Here is a 16,323-nt window from a genome sequence, read left to right as displayed (position 1 = left end):
ATGATCTGTTTTATACCTTAAAAGTGATTACTCACACTTGTCTCTCTTTAATTATCGAAATTGAAATGTACTCTTTAATACGGTAGCTTTGACAAAAGTCACGGTGTGAATTTTCACAGAAGTCACCTGAAAAGTGGAATCCCGCTATGTGTGGCATATCATTCTAGGGGAGGAATGAAGATCAGACCCTCATTAAAACATGGGGGGCTCTAGTGTGATGGTGTGGGCAAGCTTTGGAGGATCTGCCATTATTGAGGGAACAGGAAATTCTGCACTTTACCAGAACATTCCGCCCATGAGCTGGAGCCGAAGCATAACTGGGTTAACACATCAGGACAACAACCCCAAAGACACCAGCAAGTCTACGGCTGAATACATTCAGACGAAACAAGGCCTTGATCAAAGAAAATGTCAGAAGAGACAAAGAAAAAGAAAAGTTGTGGAAACTTTCAAAGCCATTTCTAAGGCTCTGGGACTCCAATGCACCATCATCTCCCAATGGAGAACGTCTGGAACAGTGGGGAAGGCCAGCTTGCCAAAACGACCTCCAGAGCATAGTGACTACTCATTTAAGAAGGCACAGAAGATCTCAACAAGAACAGCCAAAGAACTGCAGGCCTCCCTAAGCTCAGCTGAGGTTGTTGTTCATCACCCCTCGATAAGAAAGAGACGGAGGAAAAATTGGGAATGTTGGGATAAAATAGCAAGGTGGAAACTTCTACTATCCAGGAGTGTATTGCATTTGCAAAGAAACACCTGGACGATCCTCAAGCCTTTTGGCATAACGTTTTAGGGACAGACGAGCCAAAAGAAGAACTCTTTGGATGAGACAGGGTCCTCAATGTATGGTGGTTGCCAGTAAGAACACCAAACCTACAAGAAAACATGGCAGTTCTAGTATGGTGGTGTTCAGAAGACTCGTTATTCATGCAGCAGCTATGAATTCTGTACGCTCAAGGAATATTCTTAAGGAAAATATCCAATCAAAAGAAGACGTACAATGAAAGTTTTAGTTTAAGAGTGGCTTAGTGAAAAGTCTTGACTAGAACCCAACAGACCACCCAATGACAGGTGATGCTCACAAACCTTTGTGTCTGAAATAAGGCAGTTCTGCAAAGAAAGGTGGGCTAAAAGTCCTCAACATTGACATACAAACAAAAAACAAAATCAAATTAAAGGAAGTGTTAAGCAGTGATAATTACTGCTAAAGGATGTGTAATCAGGCATTGAGACCACGGGGGGAAATTACTTTTACACATTGGTGATGGGGTGCTGAATAACTTTGCTTCTTGAGTGATGATTTAAAAGCTGTACTGTGTGTTCTCTCATATTGCATTTTGTCTAAAGGCCTGATGTCATTCACTGTGTACAACAAACCAAACCACACAGGCTATTAGGAAGGGGGCAAATACTTTCTCACAGCACTCAGACAGCTAAACCCTAAGACACCCCCATCTCTAATGCGTCTTCATACAGAATAAGCAAACATTCTTTCCACAATGTGTTAGGCCACGCAGTGAGTCGGAGGTGACAGCGAGTGACTGTCCAGTTTTGTCGCCACTGGGCTGGCTAACACAACCTACTTCACAGTCTTAGAGCCCGGGCTTCGACAGACTCCATGACGCATCAGAAGCAGTGAAGGAATGCTGATGGTTTACTCACAGATCTGGCACTGGAATTCGTTTGGGCCCCAGCAGCGTCCGGTACATGACTTGTGACATTTCCCACCTGTAAATAAAAGAGAGAGAGAGAGAAAGGAAGACTCGTCAGCGTTCAAAATAAATGTCATGTAGAGGTGGGGTGTGGATAAAGGCCAGAGAATACAGCATAGTGCCGTTCAGACGCACTCTCATGCCATAGTGAATAACGTTTTTATATTGACTTAATGGCTCCAATTTTCCAATTAACAGATGGCAAAAGCGGGGTTGGAGTAGTAGGTAGGATGTTTATGAAATGCGTTTCCAGAGAACATTTAAAAGTTTCCTGCACAAACTGCGCCTATAGCTCAAATTATAAGCGCTTTATCTTCTGTGCCGAAGTATTTTCAGGGAAAAAAATTCAGCATTTACTTTAATGCACAAGGCTGGTTGATGAAAAATGAATGCATTAGGCACTTAGCGTACAGTGTGGGAAATAATTCTGATGTGTCATCATACATAGAACCTCCTCAGAAGCTGGCATTCCAACTATGACAGACAATAAAAACATATAAAGCAGCAAAAATACCAATGCTATATCTTATCAATCTACTATATAGTGCCTATCGCAACTATCTGTGTATCTAACTATCTATCTATCGTATAGTGCCTTTTCTATTTATCGATCTACAAACCATATAGTGCCTTACAAATGTATCTATTGATCTGTTATGTGCCATCTGGCTTGAGTTTCATCATGCAGGGTTGTTAATGTTCACAATGCACCATCTGTTGGAATGACAAATGCAAAATATTTGTCTCTGGTATATGCTATTTGGAATGGCGCTTGTAAAAGCAGCATCAATGCTTGTGATGTGGCATCTGTTGGAGTGACAAATGCAAAGCATTTTATTGCTAAAAATGTTTGTGATATGTCATTTGTTTGTCAGTTAATAGGGTAGATGTGCAAGATGATTTACAGTAATGTCTCAACCTTGTCGCCAACATGTACCACATGTGACAGATAAATTGCCCACAAAAATTGCATATAAGTACTTAGGGGGCTGTGCCCACTGTTTGCTTCGCTTGCCAACCACCCTGCCTGCACCACACGCCAGCAACTTCGTGGGTCTGAACACCACCAGACAAACACAAAAACACGCGTTTATTGAATAAAGTCCACACAACACACAGTGCTCCCGCACCAATCACCATTAACACGGGCCGTCTTCCCAATGCCCTTGGACCGCCTTTCCTCTGCTCCCGCTCCCGACTCTAGCTTTCAGATTGGAGTGAGGCGGCCCCTTTTATTCCCGTCCAGATGTGCTCCAGGTGCTTGATGATGCTCTTCCGGCAGCACTTCCTGGTGTGGTGTGGTGAAGTGCTGCCCTTGGGCCCAGAAGCACTCCGGGTGTCCTTGGAGGGTCTTTCCTCCACCTTCCCAGGTGTGGCAGAAGTGCAGGTTTCCTGGGCTCTACGACGCTCGGGACGCCCCCTGGGGTGGCCATAGGCCCCTCCTTATCCTCAGTGGTTGCCCCCTCATGGCCCGGGGGACGTACACACTGCTTCCCGGTCCTTCCAGGCATCCCGGCTGGCTCAGGCCCCCAACCTCTCCTGCTCACAAATAACAAATCTTTTAATTCTCATGGATACGCCTCTTCATTGGGAAGAAACTCTACTTTTTCCTGATGGAAACACAAATTAGACGATTTACAAGTCTCCGACTTAAAGTTTAAAGCCAAACAATATCTACTCTACATATCACCCATGTCCATATATTTGATCTCTTTCCGCATTTACCTTTTCATCAATATCGCACTGAATTTTTATTCCGTGTTTTGACTTACTTCGTGACAACGCAGCGTATAACTACCCCTTGAGTGAATATCATTTCTTTCTCTCTACACGAACTGTGTCTGACAATAGCATTCACACAAATGAGAAATGATTGAAATGTGGGCGTGGCTGTAAATGTTTTAGATGTGGGCGGACTTTTCCAAATCTCTTTGCATAAAGTCTTGTCTCGCGGGGCTTGAAATTTTCTCTCGCGGGATTTCACTTTCACCAAGCAACAAATCTTATTTCTCGTGGATACGCCTCTTCATTGGGAAAAAACACGACTTTTCCCTGATGGCAACACGAATTAGACGATCTACAAGTCACCAAATTAAAGTTTAAATCCGAACAATATATTTGATCTATTTTCACTGTTCCATTATTTCACCGAGTAATAATTTCCATTTGTTTGCGCTAATGCGATCTTTACGATCAGTTATTTTGAGAATTTCCAATTTTCATACTTCCATTCTCTCTAACCTGCTCTGCATTTGTAACGCACCAACGTTTTTGACGTTCTACTTTGTCATCTACTCTTTGTCTTTTATTTCTGTGGTTAAATCTCTTGGCACAAAGTCTCATCTCGCAGGACGTGAAAGTGTCTCTCTGAGAAAGATATGCATAGCAGTACCATTAGTGTTAACATAATTTAAACAACACAAAAGCTGGCTATTTTTCTTCCCACCGGTCACTTGCGAGGCGGCTATTTGATTTAATAACAATCCTTTATTCCAGTATATACTGTAATTACAGCACATTTACCACATCACAGTCGATTAATTCTGCAGCTACAAGGGTAAAAAGATCCAAGCACAGAGAACAAAACAAAAAGATGCAGAAGTAGAGGCCAATCACCTTTGTATTGTCTTTTCAGCTCTTTTGTGTACCCGGCTGGCACAGCTGTAGGTAAGTGCAGCTTGCCCGTAGTTAACATGACAGCCAGCAAGTGAGCTGTTTAAGACCTAATTGCTTCCTTTTCACATCCTATGAGGAGCAAAAAGGCCTGACATTTGCTGTAAAACTTCCTGACACTTTCCTTACACCTCTACATAAAGGAGAAATCAGCTGTTCTCAGGGACACAGGGTCTCTCTTTTTGCCACTATGCTTGCATTGTAATTGATTCTTCCATAATTACATAGCACCCAAGTCTTTTCTCTTGGTGTCACCCGCTCCCTATATTTAAGTACATTTAAGAGTAATTACGCTGAAATAAAATTGCACTGATCCAGGTATTACAGTTCATGGCAAACCCCTACCCCCAGATGGTTATACCATCTAAGACGTGGGGCCACTCCTGTCTGTGGAGCATTCAGACAGCAATAAAACGAGCCTCAAAGAATAAATGGCATTATTAAAGCAAATGTTACAAAAGGAGCTTTGGAATCATTCAGCTTTTGACTCATAAAACTCCTTTCACAGCAAAAAAAGAAAATCACCAAATTAAAAAAACAAGAATAAAATACAGAACTCTTGGCTTCTTATTTATCTCAGAAGTGAGGCACAAATTTGGGGGTGGCATGGTGGCACAGTGGTTAACTTCTACAGCTCCTCGGTTTTGTATGACATTTTTTATTCTAAATAACAAAAGTGAAACTTGTAAAAAAAAAGTTACATAAAAATAAATCGGTTTCTGGAATAACGTAGATAGATAGATAGATAGATAGATAGATAGATAGATAGATAGATAGATAGATAGATAGATAAGGCACTATATAGATAGATAGATAGATAGATAGATAGATAGATAGATAGATAGATAGATAGATAGATAGATAGATAGATAGATAGATAGATAGATAGATAGATAGATAGATAGATAGATAGATAGATAGATAAGGGAAACTGAAACTTTTTTCTATTACAATTCATTCATTTTGCATTGCATAGGAACACATACACAGACTTCAGCCGTCAAAAACAAATGCTCAGCTCATTCCATTTTCTATTTGCCTACACTGCAAAGTGTCGGTAACAAAGAATAAAAAATAAATACATAAAACTGCTACATTGGGTAAAAAGCAACAGAATGAAAGTCATCTCCCCCCGGAGCTGTCGCTTAGTGTAGTGACCCAGTTCTAAATCAGCCTGCACGCATGCAGTGCTGAGCGCTTCCAATCTTCACTTTATATCTTCGATTGGCTTCACACTGACCTGCTCGAGACTTCAAAAGACGCGCTCATTTCACTCAAAATTTGCTTCTGCTTGTGCACAACAATCAGAATTCAGAGTCAGAAAGAGATGCATAGCATCTGCAACAACCTCAGGAAAGAGCCAATGAAGCTGGCGGAGGCTGCACACAGTAAATAACATTGGACAAAGGGATGGGTTTAGTGTGTGTGGGGTCCGTGGTGAGGATGCTTAAGAAATGACCTGCTTAGTGAATAATTTTGATTTTCTAAGTGCTTTAACTATTTATTTATTTACTTTGTTAAATTCATTTATGTGTATTTTAAGCGTCAGGACTCTCTTATTATGTACCTCACTCTAGGCCACCACGATATTTTTTAAAAATATATATATTTATCTACTTTAACTTAGTACTAGGGTGTTGTACCGTGTTAGCCATTATGAATGTAGAGAAAAGCCAAGCAAAATGGCCCCTTTTATTGGCTAACTAAAAAGATGCAGGCTTTCGAGGCAACACAGGCCCCTTCTTCAGGCGAGATCTTTATATTTTTCACTCTTCCATTTTAAAACACATTTACAGTCAGTGGGACCTGACACGACATCTGAGCAGCATCTCATTCATAGACTCTTTTTACATCATTCTGGGCCATTCTGATGTATCTTTTTAAATATATATATATTTATTTTATTTTAATGATTTTAAAAATTACACCAAATTTTTATCTTTATATCTAAATAATGTTTATACTCTACAGCCTTATAGGCTCATTTGTGGACTCTTGGACTATTTAGGAATAAGAAAGCCAATATATAAAATGTTATTATTATTATTATTTACTCATGTAGATTTTGATCTGTCTATCTATTATATAGTGCCTTTCACATCTATCTATCTTACAGTGCCTTCATATCTATCTATCAATCACTGTTCTGATTAGTAATTTTCATACGATTTGTCACCCTACCCTAAACTGTAATGACATTTATCAATTATATAGTGTCTATCACATCTATCTATCTAATACTAATTCTTTACATTTATGTAGCACTTTTCTCAGTGGGGAGCCACTTCAAACTCCCTCTAATGTGTAGCACCCACCTGGATGATGTGACGGCAGCCATTTTTACACCAGTACACTCACCACACATTAGCTGTTAGGTGGTGAAACGTAGAAAGATAGTCAGCCTGTTAGAGACAGGGGATGATTAGGGGACCAGAATGAGCAGGCTGTGGTGGGAAATTTAGCCTGAACTATGTGATACACTCTACTCTTTACTAAGGATCACCAGGTATCTTTTATGACCACAGAGACTCAGGACCTTGGTTTTATGTCTCATCTGAAGGAAGGCAATAGTTTAACAGCACAGTGTCTCCATCACTGCACTGGGGCATTGGGATCCACATTCAGACCACAGGGTAAGCGCCCCCTGCTGGCCTCATCAAAGCCTCTTACATCAGCAACCCAAGCTCTTCTAGATGGTCACCCATCAAGTACTGACCAGGCCTGAACATTCTCTGAAGTGCATCTAGTATGGCTGCTGGACTGACTAACTGACTCTCTATCCATTATATAGTGCCTTTCATATCTATCTTTCTATTTATCATGCAGTGCCTTTCCTATCTATCTATCTACAAACTGGATTCCAAAAAAGTTGGGACACTAAACAAATTGTGAATAAAAACTGAATGCAATGATGTGGAGATGGCAAATGTCAATATTTTATTTGTAATAGAACGTAGATGACAGATCAAACGTTTAATCCGAGTAAATGTATCATTTTAAAGGAAAAATATGTTGATTCAAAATTTCACAGTGTCAACAAATCCCAAAAAAGTTGGGACAAGTAGCAATAAGAGGCTGGAAAAAGTAAATTTGAGCATAACGAAGAGCTGGAAGGCCAATAAACACTAATTAGGTCAATTGGCAACATGATTGGGTATAAAAAGAGCTTCTCAGACTGGCAGTGTCTCTCAGAAGCCAAGATGGGTAGAGGATCATCAATTCCCACAATGTTGCGCAGAAAGATAGCGGAGCAATATCAGAAAGGTGTTACCCAGCGAAAAATTGCAAAGACTTTGCATCTATCATCATCAACTGTGCATAACATCATCCGAAGATTCAGAGAATCTGGAACAATCTCTGTGCGTAAGGGTCAAGGCCGTGAAACCATACTGGATGCCCGTGATCTCCGGCCCTTAAACGACACTGCACCACAAACAGGAATGCTACTGTAAAGGAAATCACAGAATGGGCTCAGGAATACTTCCAGAAACCATTGTCAGTGAACACAATCCACGTGCCATCCGCCGTTGCCAGCTGAAACTCTACAGTGCAAAGAAGAAGCCATTTCTAAGCAAGATCCACAAGCTCAGGCGTTGTCACTGGGCCAGGGATCATTTAAAATGGAGTGTGGCAAAATGGAAGACTGTTCTGTGGTCAGACGAGTCACAATCAAGTTCTTTTGGAAATCTGGGACGCCATGTCATCCGGACCAAAGAGGACAAGGACAACCCAAGTTGTTATCAACGCTCAGTTCAGAAGCCTGCATCTCTGATGGTATGGGGTTGCATGAGTGCGTGTGGCATGGGCAGCTTGCATGTCTGGAAAGGCACCATCAATGCAGAAAAATATATTCAGGTTCTAGAACAACATATGCTCCCATCCAGACGTCATCTCTTTCAGGGAAGACCCTGCATTTTTCAACAAGATAATGCCAGACCACATTCTGCATCAATCACAACATCATGGCTGCGTAGGAGAAGGATCCGGTACTGAAATGGCCAGTCTGCAGTCCAGATCTTTCACCTATAGAGAGCATTTGGCGCATCATAAAGAGGAAGGTGCGACAAAGAAGGCCCAAGACGATTGAACAGTTAGAGGCCTGTATTAGACAAGAATGGGAGAGCATTCCTATTTCTAAACTTGAGAAACTGGTCTCCTCGGTCCCCAGACGTCTGTTGAGTGTTGTAAGAAGAAGGGGAGATGCCACACAGTGGTGAAAATGGCCTTGTCCCAACTTTTTTGGGATTTGTTGACACCATGAAATTCTGAATCAACATATTTTTCCCTTAAAATGATACATTTTCTCAGTTTAAACTTTTGTTCCGTGATTTATGTTCTATTCTGAATAAAATATTAGAAGTTGGCACCTCCACATCATTGCATTCAGTTTTTATTCACGATTTGTATAGTGTCCCAACTTTTTTGGAATCCGGTTTGTATCTATCTATCTATCTATCTATCTATTATATAGTGCCTTTCTCTCCATCCATTTATGAACTTATCTTTTAATCTGCAGGAGAAGTGTTAATGCCAGGTACAGCAGTCGTTATTCCTGTCGATCAGTCCATCTACGTATCAATTACAGTATGTTATGTCTGTGTGTTATATAATGCCTTTCATATTTATCTTTATCTGTCAGTCTGTCTCTGTATCAATCATGTTAGGCCTTTCCTAGCTCTTACTTAAAGCTTCTCCTATCACTCTTTTATATGGAGTGTCTCCTCTTCGATCCATCAGTCCACCTACGTATCAGTTATACAGCGCCTTTCAAATCTACCTATCTGTCTATCACAGTCAGCCATTTTCTAATCACCCGCTGACCCCACCTGCACATTTCCGAGGAGGTGAAAGGAGTATCCGGAGCAAACCCCACACACATAGAGGGAGTCTTGCAAAGTCCATCGGGGTGTTCACATTTTCACCCACAACTGCTTGGGTGGATGTGCTTAATTAAAATGTCCAAGTCGTCACCGTGTAATCAAAGTGAGCACAGCAGCAGACGAGACGCTCATTTGTTTAAAGTTGTGCCTCTAAACTATTTTTTTTTTTTTTTTTTACTTTTCCCATCCTCATTTTGTGTTGAAATCCAATTAAAGTTTACCTTTTTTGGAATGTTCTCTGGGCTGTTTAATATCTTTGAAATTGGTATTTAAAGGTTCAGTGATTGTTTCAGACCCCAGGGTCATTCATCCAGCAGCGGCCTGTCAAAATTTGCCTGACTGCGTGGCTCTGGGTGTTCGCGATCGCTCTGTCTATAATAAGCAGTGCATGGCAAATTACAATTTGCAGGGTATCAGTGGGGTGGGATTACTGAGGGACGTTTTTCTTTCATGTGCGGGGGCATTTTAAAGTCTGTGCCGGGGATTCGTTTTTGGGTCTTTGGACTCAAAGTACCTTGTTCTTGTCTTTTTAAGTAACTTTATTCACACTAAATCACAAACGAAGTTAAGACTTTTGGGGTCTGGGAAGTGAGTGACTGGCCAGCCTTGCCAACTTGAAACCAAAGAATCCTGGAGTTCACTGTTAAAGACTGTCAGTTTAAAGTGTCCAGTTTTGAACGGGAAGCCCACTGCAGACCTCCACACTTTGGGTCAGTTTAAGGCCACCAGTCAAAGTGGCAAAATGTGACCTCTGCAGAAATGAGGTACAAAGACCAGCATTTGGAGCTTTAACGTAGAAGTGCAAACCACTGGGCCACCAGACCGTCCACCCAAAAACTCAATGAAACTCAGTTCTGTTGTATTTACTGCTGATGTTCAACTTATCTTCTCAGGCCACTTTCACATTTTTTTTTTTAAAATTATTGTTATACATTTTTCTTTCTTCCTCCTCATACATACCGATTACCGATACCATGTGTCCGACTTTACAAAGTGTTTCAAAGGGCCACTGGTACATACTGTTCTGAAAGTGGACTGAAGCTGATCTGGACCACCAGGTGGTTACTTGGCAACTGGAAGAGAGTTCAGATAAGAGGAGAACTGAGTGGGACCCTTCAATCTCAACAGTCAGATTGGCCATACTGGTCCCTATCCTGTACAATGGGTACGTGAGTGACAGAACTGGACCAAGGGGCAATGAAAGAAGGTGGCCTGGCCTGATGAATGGCGTTTTCTTTTTGATCCTGTGGACAGCAGGGTGCATTTGCGTCATTTACCTGGGGAGCAGATGACAACGAGACACCCTATAGGAAGAAGGAAAGCTGGTGGAAGCAGTGTGATGATCTGGGTAATGATCTGCCGGGAATCCTTGGGTCCTGGCATTAATGTGGATGTTACTTTGACATGTTCCACCTACCTAAAGAGTGTTGCAGACCACGTATACCTCTTTATGGTGCTGGTGTTCCCTGATGTGCAGTGGCCACTTTCAGCAGGATAATGCACCTTGACACACTGGAAAAAAAATTGTCGAGGAAAGTTTTGAGGAACACAACGAAGAGTTCAATGTATTGACTTGGCCTGCAAATTCCCCAGACCTCAAATGAATAAGCATCAGTGGGCTGCACTTAGAAGCCAGGTCTGATCCATGGAGGTCCCACCTCGTCACTTAACAGGACTTGAAGGATCTGCTGCTAATGTCTTGGTGACAAACACCACAGGACACATTCAAGGGGTCTTGTACAGTCCATGCCATGACAGGTCAGGGCTATTCTGGCAGCACAAAGGGGTCCTACACAATATTTGGTAGGTGGTTTTAAGGTTGTGGTTGATTGGAACAGGAACTCTTTTCTAATATGGATGGAATCCCTTTGATTAATCAGCACTCCCATCAGCTATGAAGGGGAGTGAAGCTAAAGTTCGAAAATGGAATGAACCTTCACAAAGCTGATCTTGTCACTTCTCAATGGCATCTCCACCCTTCCTAATGCACTTGGCACCACCTGCCAGCAGAATAAACAGTTTGGTCTCATCCTCGCCACCACTCGTGCACCAATTTCTTCACGTTGTCACCTGTCTTGAAACGAAGACCACCCAGATGTTTTTTTAGTCATCCAAAAAGGTGGAAATCACACGGTTCCAAATCTGGCGAATAAGGAGGATGTGGCAATACCTCAAACTCCAGTTTCTCCAGACGGGCCTTGGTGTTCTTAGCAGTGTATGTGTGTCATTGTTTGGCAGTAAAAGGACTCCTTGAGACAGCAGTCCATGCCACTTGGATCGAATAACAGGCTTCATTTTGGTCTCTAGCGAGTCACAGCAACTCGTACTAGTGACTTCAGGACCCCTCGGTATGGTGTGTTCGACAATAACTCTGGGGTGGCGAGGACAAGACAAAACCTTTTAGGCATGTGGCCAAGTGCATTGAGAAGGGTGGAGACTCCATTGAGAAATAACAGCATCAGTTTTATGAAGGTTCGCTCCATTTTCTAATAAATTCCATCTTCTTGACTCCCCCTCATATTTAGTAAAATTTTAAGGTCTCTGTGTGTGTCCAGTTCCTCCAGGAAGTCTGATTGGTTACTCTGGCTTTACTCTGATTGGTCAGTTTGGCTTTGGTGATGCGAATGAGCAAGAAAGGCAGAGACACATAGGGAGGCGTAAAGGTGTAGGAGGCACACCATCAAAGATGAGACGTATAAAAGCAGACGGGAGGCGAGGAAGGAGCCCTAAAATGACAGAACATGAGAAGCAGGCTTTATGGGAGAGCACACGAGAGAGGAAGCGCCAGTCAAGAGAGGTTCAGACACATGAGGTGCCGAAGGTATCTGTTGGCCACGAGACTTTGAATATTTTTAAAAGTCTTCTCTTACCTACCTGTGACAGGTAATGTGGCTAGAGACTGATATTTAGCGAAGCCTTCTCTGGCCCTGAGCCACTTTCTATAGTGCATAACTTGGCTGGAGAACCCATGCAGAATCTTGGCAATACCACTGCCCCAACAAACGTCCCATAAAATTATTCAATGGAGGTCCAATCTGGTTGTAAAGACTTGCCCGTCCCAATCCCCCATGTCTGCAATACTCACATCCTGCACTTCCATTTGTTGGAACGAGGACCTCAGCTCTTGGACTTCGCACAATGTCTTGCCAGTGAATGGTGTCAGCGTGGCATAAGAACTTATTCTGGACCATGTACACTCCTCCATTCAGGATTTCTGCAAGAAATAAAGAGAAAAAAATAATTAAATATTCAGAATGTCTTCAGATATTAAAGATGTCTTAAGGAACTTGACATCAGCCAGAGCTGAACATTAATTAACCATCAGGCTTCCACAGCCAACCATGTGTCTGACTTTCCAAAGTGTTTCAAAGGGCCACTGGTACATACTGGTCTGAAAGAGGAGTGAAGCTGAGGTGGACCACCAGGTGACTACTTGGCAACTGCAAGAGAGTTCAGATAACAGGAGAACTGAGTGAGACCCTTCAATCTCAACATATTTCAAAAAGTTCAATAAAGACACCATCTTAGAAACTGGAAGTCTGTACGAAAAAGGATGCCCAGTGATATTTTATAACCACAGAGTGTCAGGACCTCGGTTTTATGTCTCTGACTGACGGTACCATTTTAACAGCACGTGTCCCCGTCACTGCACTGGGGCATTGGGATCCACATTCAGACCCCAGAGTAAGTGTCCCCTGCTGGCCTCACCAACACCTCTTGCGGCAGCAAAAAAATCGGAGGATGACACCTACTTTGGAGAGAACCTGCAGAGCCTTCAGAAGAGTTTGAAAATGGAAAAACAGTGGGATGGCAGCGACTGGTCCACAACAAGTAACTGTTAAAGTGAATAAAAGTTCATTTTCTGTTTATGCTTCGTTGTAATGTATTTTCTATTTTTATGTGAAGTGTTTTATATGCTTATAATAATTATTATTTTATGTTAATAATAGTTCAGTTTATATAATTATGTTCATATGTGGAAGCACGTGTTCTGTAATGTTCCTTGTGTTTTGTGGGTGGTTCCCCAAGTTGAGAGGCCTCCTGTCCATCTCCATATACACACACACACACATCGGGAATGTTTCACAGGCGTGGAAGGCTTTTGGTGTGACACTGGCACTGACACAATTTCCATTCCTTTTAGAGTAAAATAGAAAAGGCCGGAAGACTTCTGACATCACTTCCACTTCTGGTGTCTATAAGCCCTGCCCATCCAACTCCTCCCCTATTTAAATGCTCGTCTGACAGGAAGTAGCTGTTCATTGGGGTCCTAACTTCACTAAAGGACGGATCTCTCATGGAAACTGCTCCATGGCTGCTGCAGCCTGCATACGTTAGATGTGACCTTGGTCCTCTCAACCTACATTAAACGTGGGGTCCCCTAGACCCCAACTCTTCTTTCTTTCTAATTTATTTACGAAAAAAAATAAATGAGAATGGTATAGTGAATACTACTACTACTACTAATAATAATACTCATGACATAAAAATAACAGGATCTAAAGTGGATGAATATGTGAAAAAAATGTAATGAATAATAATAATTCAGTGAATGAATTCATAAAAATAAAAATCATAATCACAACAATAACTATACACTATTACCCACATTACACTAATTGGTGTGCAAAAGGGATGAGTAACTGTAAGTAAGAATTTATGAGTGAAGTGGAAGTAGTAATAAATGTAGTATTAATAATAATAATAATCTTCTTTGACATATTAGACAGAAATTAAAACAGTAAATTAGAATGGATTGGGGAAATACAACCACTATTATTAGTAGATGTAGTAGTAGTAGTAATTGTAATATTATTAATAATAATAATAATAATCTGCCCAAACATATTAGACAGAAACAAATTAAAACAGTATTATTAGAATGGATTATTAACACTACTAGTACTAGTACTATTGTAGTATTATTATCATTAATAATAGTAGTAATCATAGTATTATTAATAATAATAATAATAATCTGCTTTGACATATTAGACAGAAACAAATTAAAACAGTAAATTAGAATGGCTTGTGGAAATACTACCACTACTATCATTAGAATTATTATTATATTAGTAGTAGTAGTAGTAGTAGTAGTAATTGTAGTATTATTATAATAATAATAATAATAATAATAATAATAATAATAATAATAATAATAATCTTCTTTGACATATTAGACAGAAATTAAAACAGTAATTAAATTAGAATGGATTGTGGAAACACTACCACTACTATTACTATTAGGAGTAGTAGTAGTAGTAATTGTAGTATTATTATGTTAATAATAATAATAATAATAATAATAATCTGCTTTGACATATTAGACAGAAACAAATTAAAACAGTAAATTAGAATGGATTGGGGGAATATTACCACTAATAGTAATGATAGTAGTAGTGGTAGTATTTTATAATAATAAAAGTAGTGGTAGTATTTTATTATTAATAATCATGATCATTATTATTATTATTATTATAATGTGACACAAAATGTAAAATGGATGAATGAGTGAAAGAATAAATGAACAATGATTGAATGAATAAACAGAATGAATAAATGAATATAATGCATAATTATACTAACAATACCCATTAACCTTAAATCCATTAATTGGAGCCTAAAGGAGGAGGAGTGACTGAAAGAAGGAAGAATGAATGAATGAATGAATGACACTCATATTCTCACTAGTGCTAATAATACTATCATATTAACACTTGTGATCACAAAGGACATCAAGTGGTTTTAAAAATGGAGGTGCGAGTGAACGAAGAAGACGACGATGGACTAATAAGGGGCCTGGGAGACTCAGGACGAGGCACTCAACACCAGGCACCCCCAGTGGATCATCGTGAAGCATCAGATCAACAACAAGTGCCTGATGTGCGTCAAGGCTGAGGAGACGATCGGCCACGTCACCGCTGGGTGTACAATGCTGGCTTCTACTGAAGCGAGCACTTCAGCCCCCCTTGTCGGTGGTAATACTTCAGGCCCAGTAGGCATATATAACCAGTCAGGACCACGTCAGTCTCTTTGAGAATATCTTCTTTGAAAGGCTCAGACAGGTCATTTATGGACACGTCCAGTGTTCGGATGGCTCTAATTACACAGACTCCATGCATGTATAAATTTAGATTTAAGTTGTTTCATTGCATGTGTGTAGGCACCAAATTAGAAATAATTGGGCTAATGTTTTGTACTCGTGCTAAGCCGGAGGATTCGGCCCCAGACTACTTTTCTGCATCGGAGCCAATTAAAGATCGGCTATAAACAGGGTAATTGTTCTGTGCGCTGGCCTCGCGCTACCACCAGCAGCCCACCATTGATTTCATTCTCTATGCTTAATTTAAGAAGGGAGCACTTTAATTAATGTACAGGCCAGCATGAACCCACTGGATGATGTTGATGTAATTAGGTGATAGGCGAAGAGTAAACACTAATTTAAATTGGGGAGCGACTTTAACGGCAGAATACAATCGGAAATTTGTCTCTGGGCTCTAAAGCAGCTCCTGCTCAAAGTGAAATAACAGCCAGGCTGCCTTGGCCTTCTCCAGAGAGCTTGTATGCTCAGTCAACAGTGACAAACTCAAAGCGCACTGAGATCCCTTTCAAATGCACGCCGGCTGCAAACTCAAAGAATAAAGACGCGGAATTTATTTACTTACTTGACTATTAACTTTTACTAATTTAATGTGGTTTCCTCTTTGGGATACACCATTGGAGATGCAACATTATGTTGGAAAGGTGTCTGGGGAAATAAATATTTATTTTTGCTGCTTTACATCTGCACTTTGCAGACTGCTTAAAAGAAAAGAACAAAAATATATATTTAAAAATACAATGCACTAAAACGAAACAAAAAACCACAGTTTTACAGTAAACACTTTACATCGATAATAAGCTTGTTATCATCACCGCTTTTACTAAACACATAAAGTTTAGCCTTGGGTCTCAAAAACACAACTTTAACTGCTTACGGGGGTAAAGACACGAATTCAGTTTTAGGGGTTTTGGCTTGAGAGGGTCCATAAATCACCAGCCGCAAAATTAGGGAATTG

The 16,323-nt window shown here is 40.6% G+C and overlaps 1 protein-coding gene across 6 annotated transcripts in view; it reads right to left on the bottom strand.

The window, feature by feature from the left end:
* The window catches only part of LOC120530767 (receptor tyrosine-protein kinase erbB-4-like), a 799,040-nt gene that overhangs the window by 225,372 nt on the left and 557,345 nt on the right, over nucleotides 1–16,323 (bottom strand). For all 6 annotated transcript variants that reach the window (XM_039755347.1, XM_039755351.1, XM_039755348.1 and 3 more), the window contains exons 4-5: nucleotides 12,351–12,479; nucleotides 1,663–1,728 (exon numbers count right to left, since the gene is read on the bottom strand). In XM_039755347.1, the coding sequence (XP_039611281.1) occupies nucleotides 1,663–1,728; nucleotides 12,351–12,479 (195 nt within the window). The remainder of the gene's footprint in view (nucleotides 1–1,662; nucleotides 1,729–12,350; nucleotides 12,480–16,323) is intronic.

Source organism: Polypterus senegalus, chromosome 6 (genome assembly GCF_016835505.1).
Source record: "Polypterus senegalus isolate Bchr_013 chromosome 6, ASM1683550v1, whole genome shotgun sequence".
NCBI classification, from domain to species: domain Eukaryota; kingdom Metazoa; phylum Chordata; class Cladistia; order Polypteriformes; family Polypteridae; genus Polypterus; species Polypterus senegalus.
Note: the sequence above shows the minus strand (reverse complement) of the source record. Positions and strands in the feature narration are given on the sequence as shown.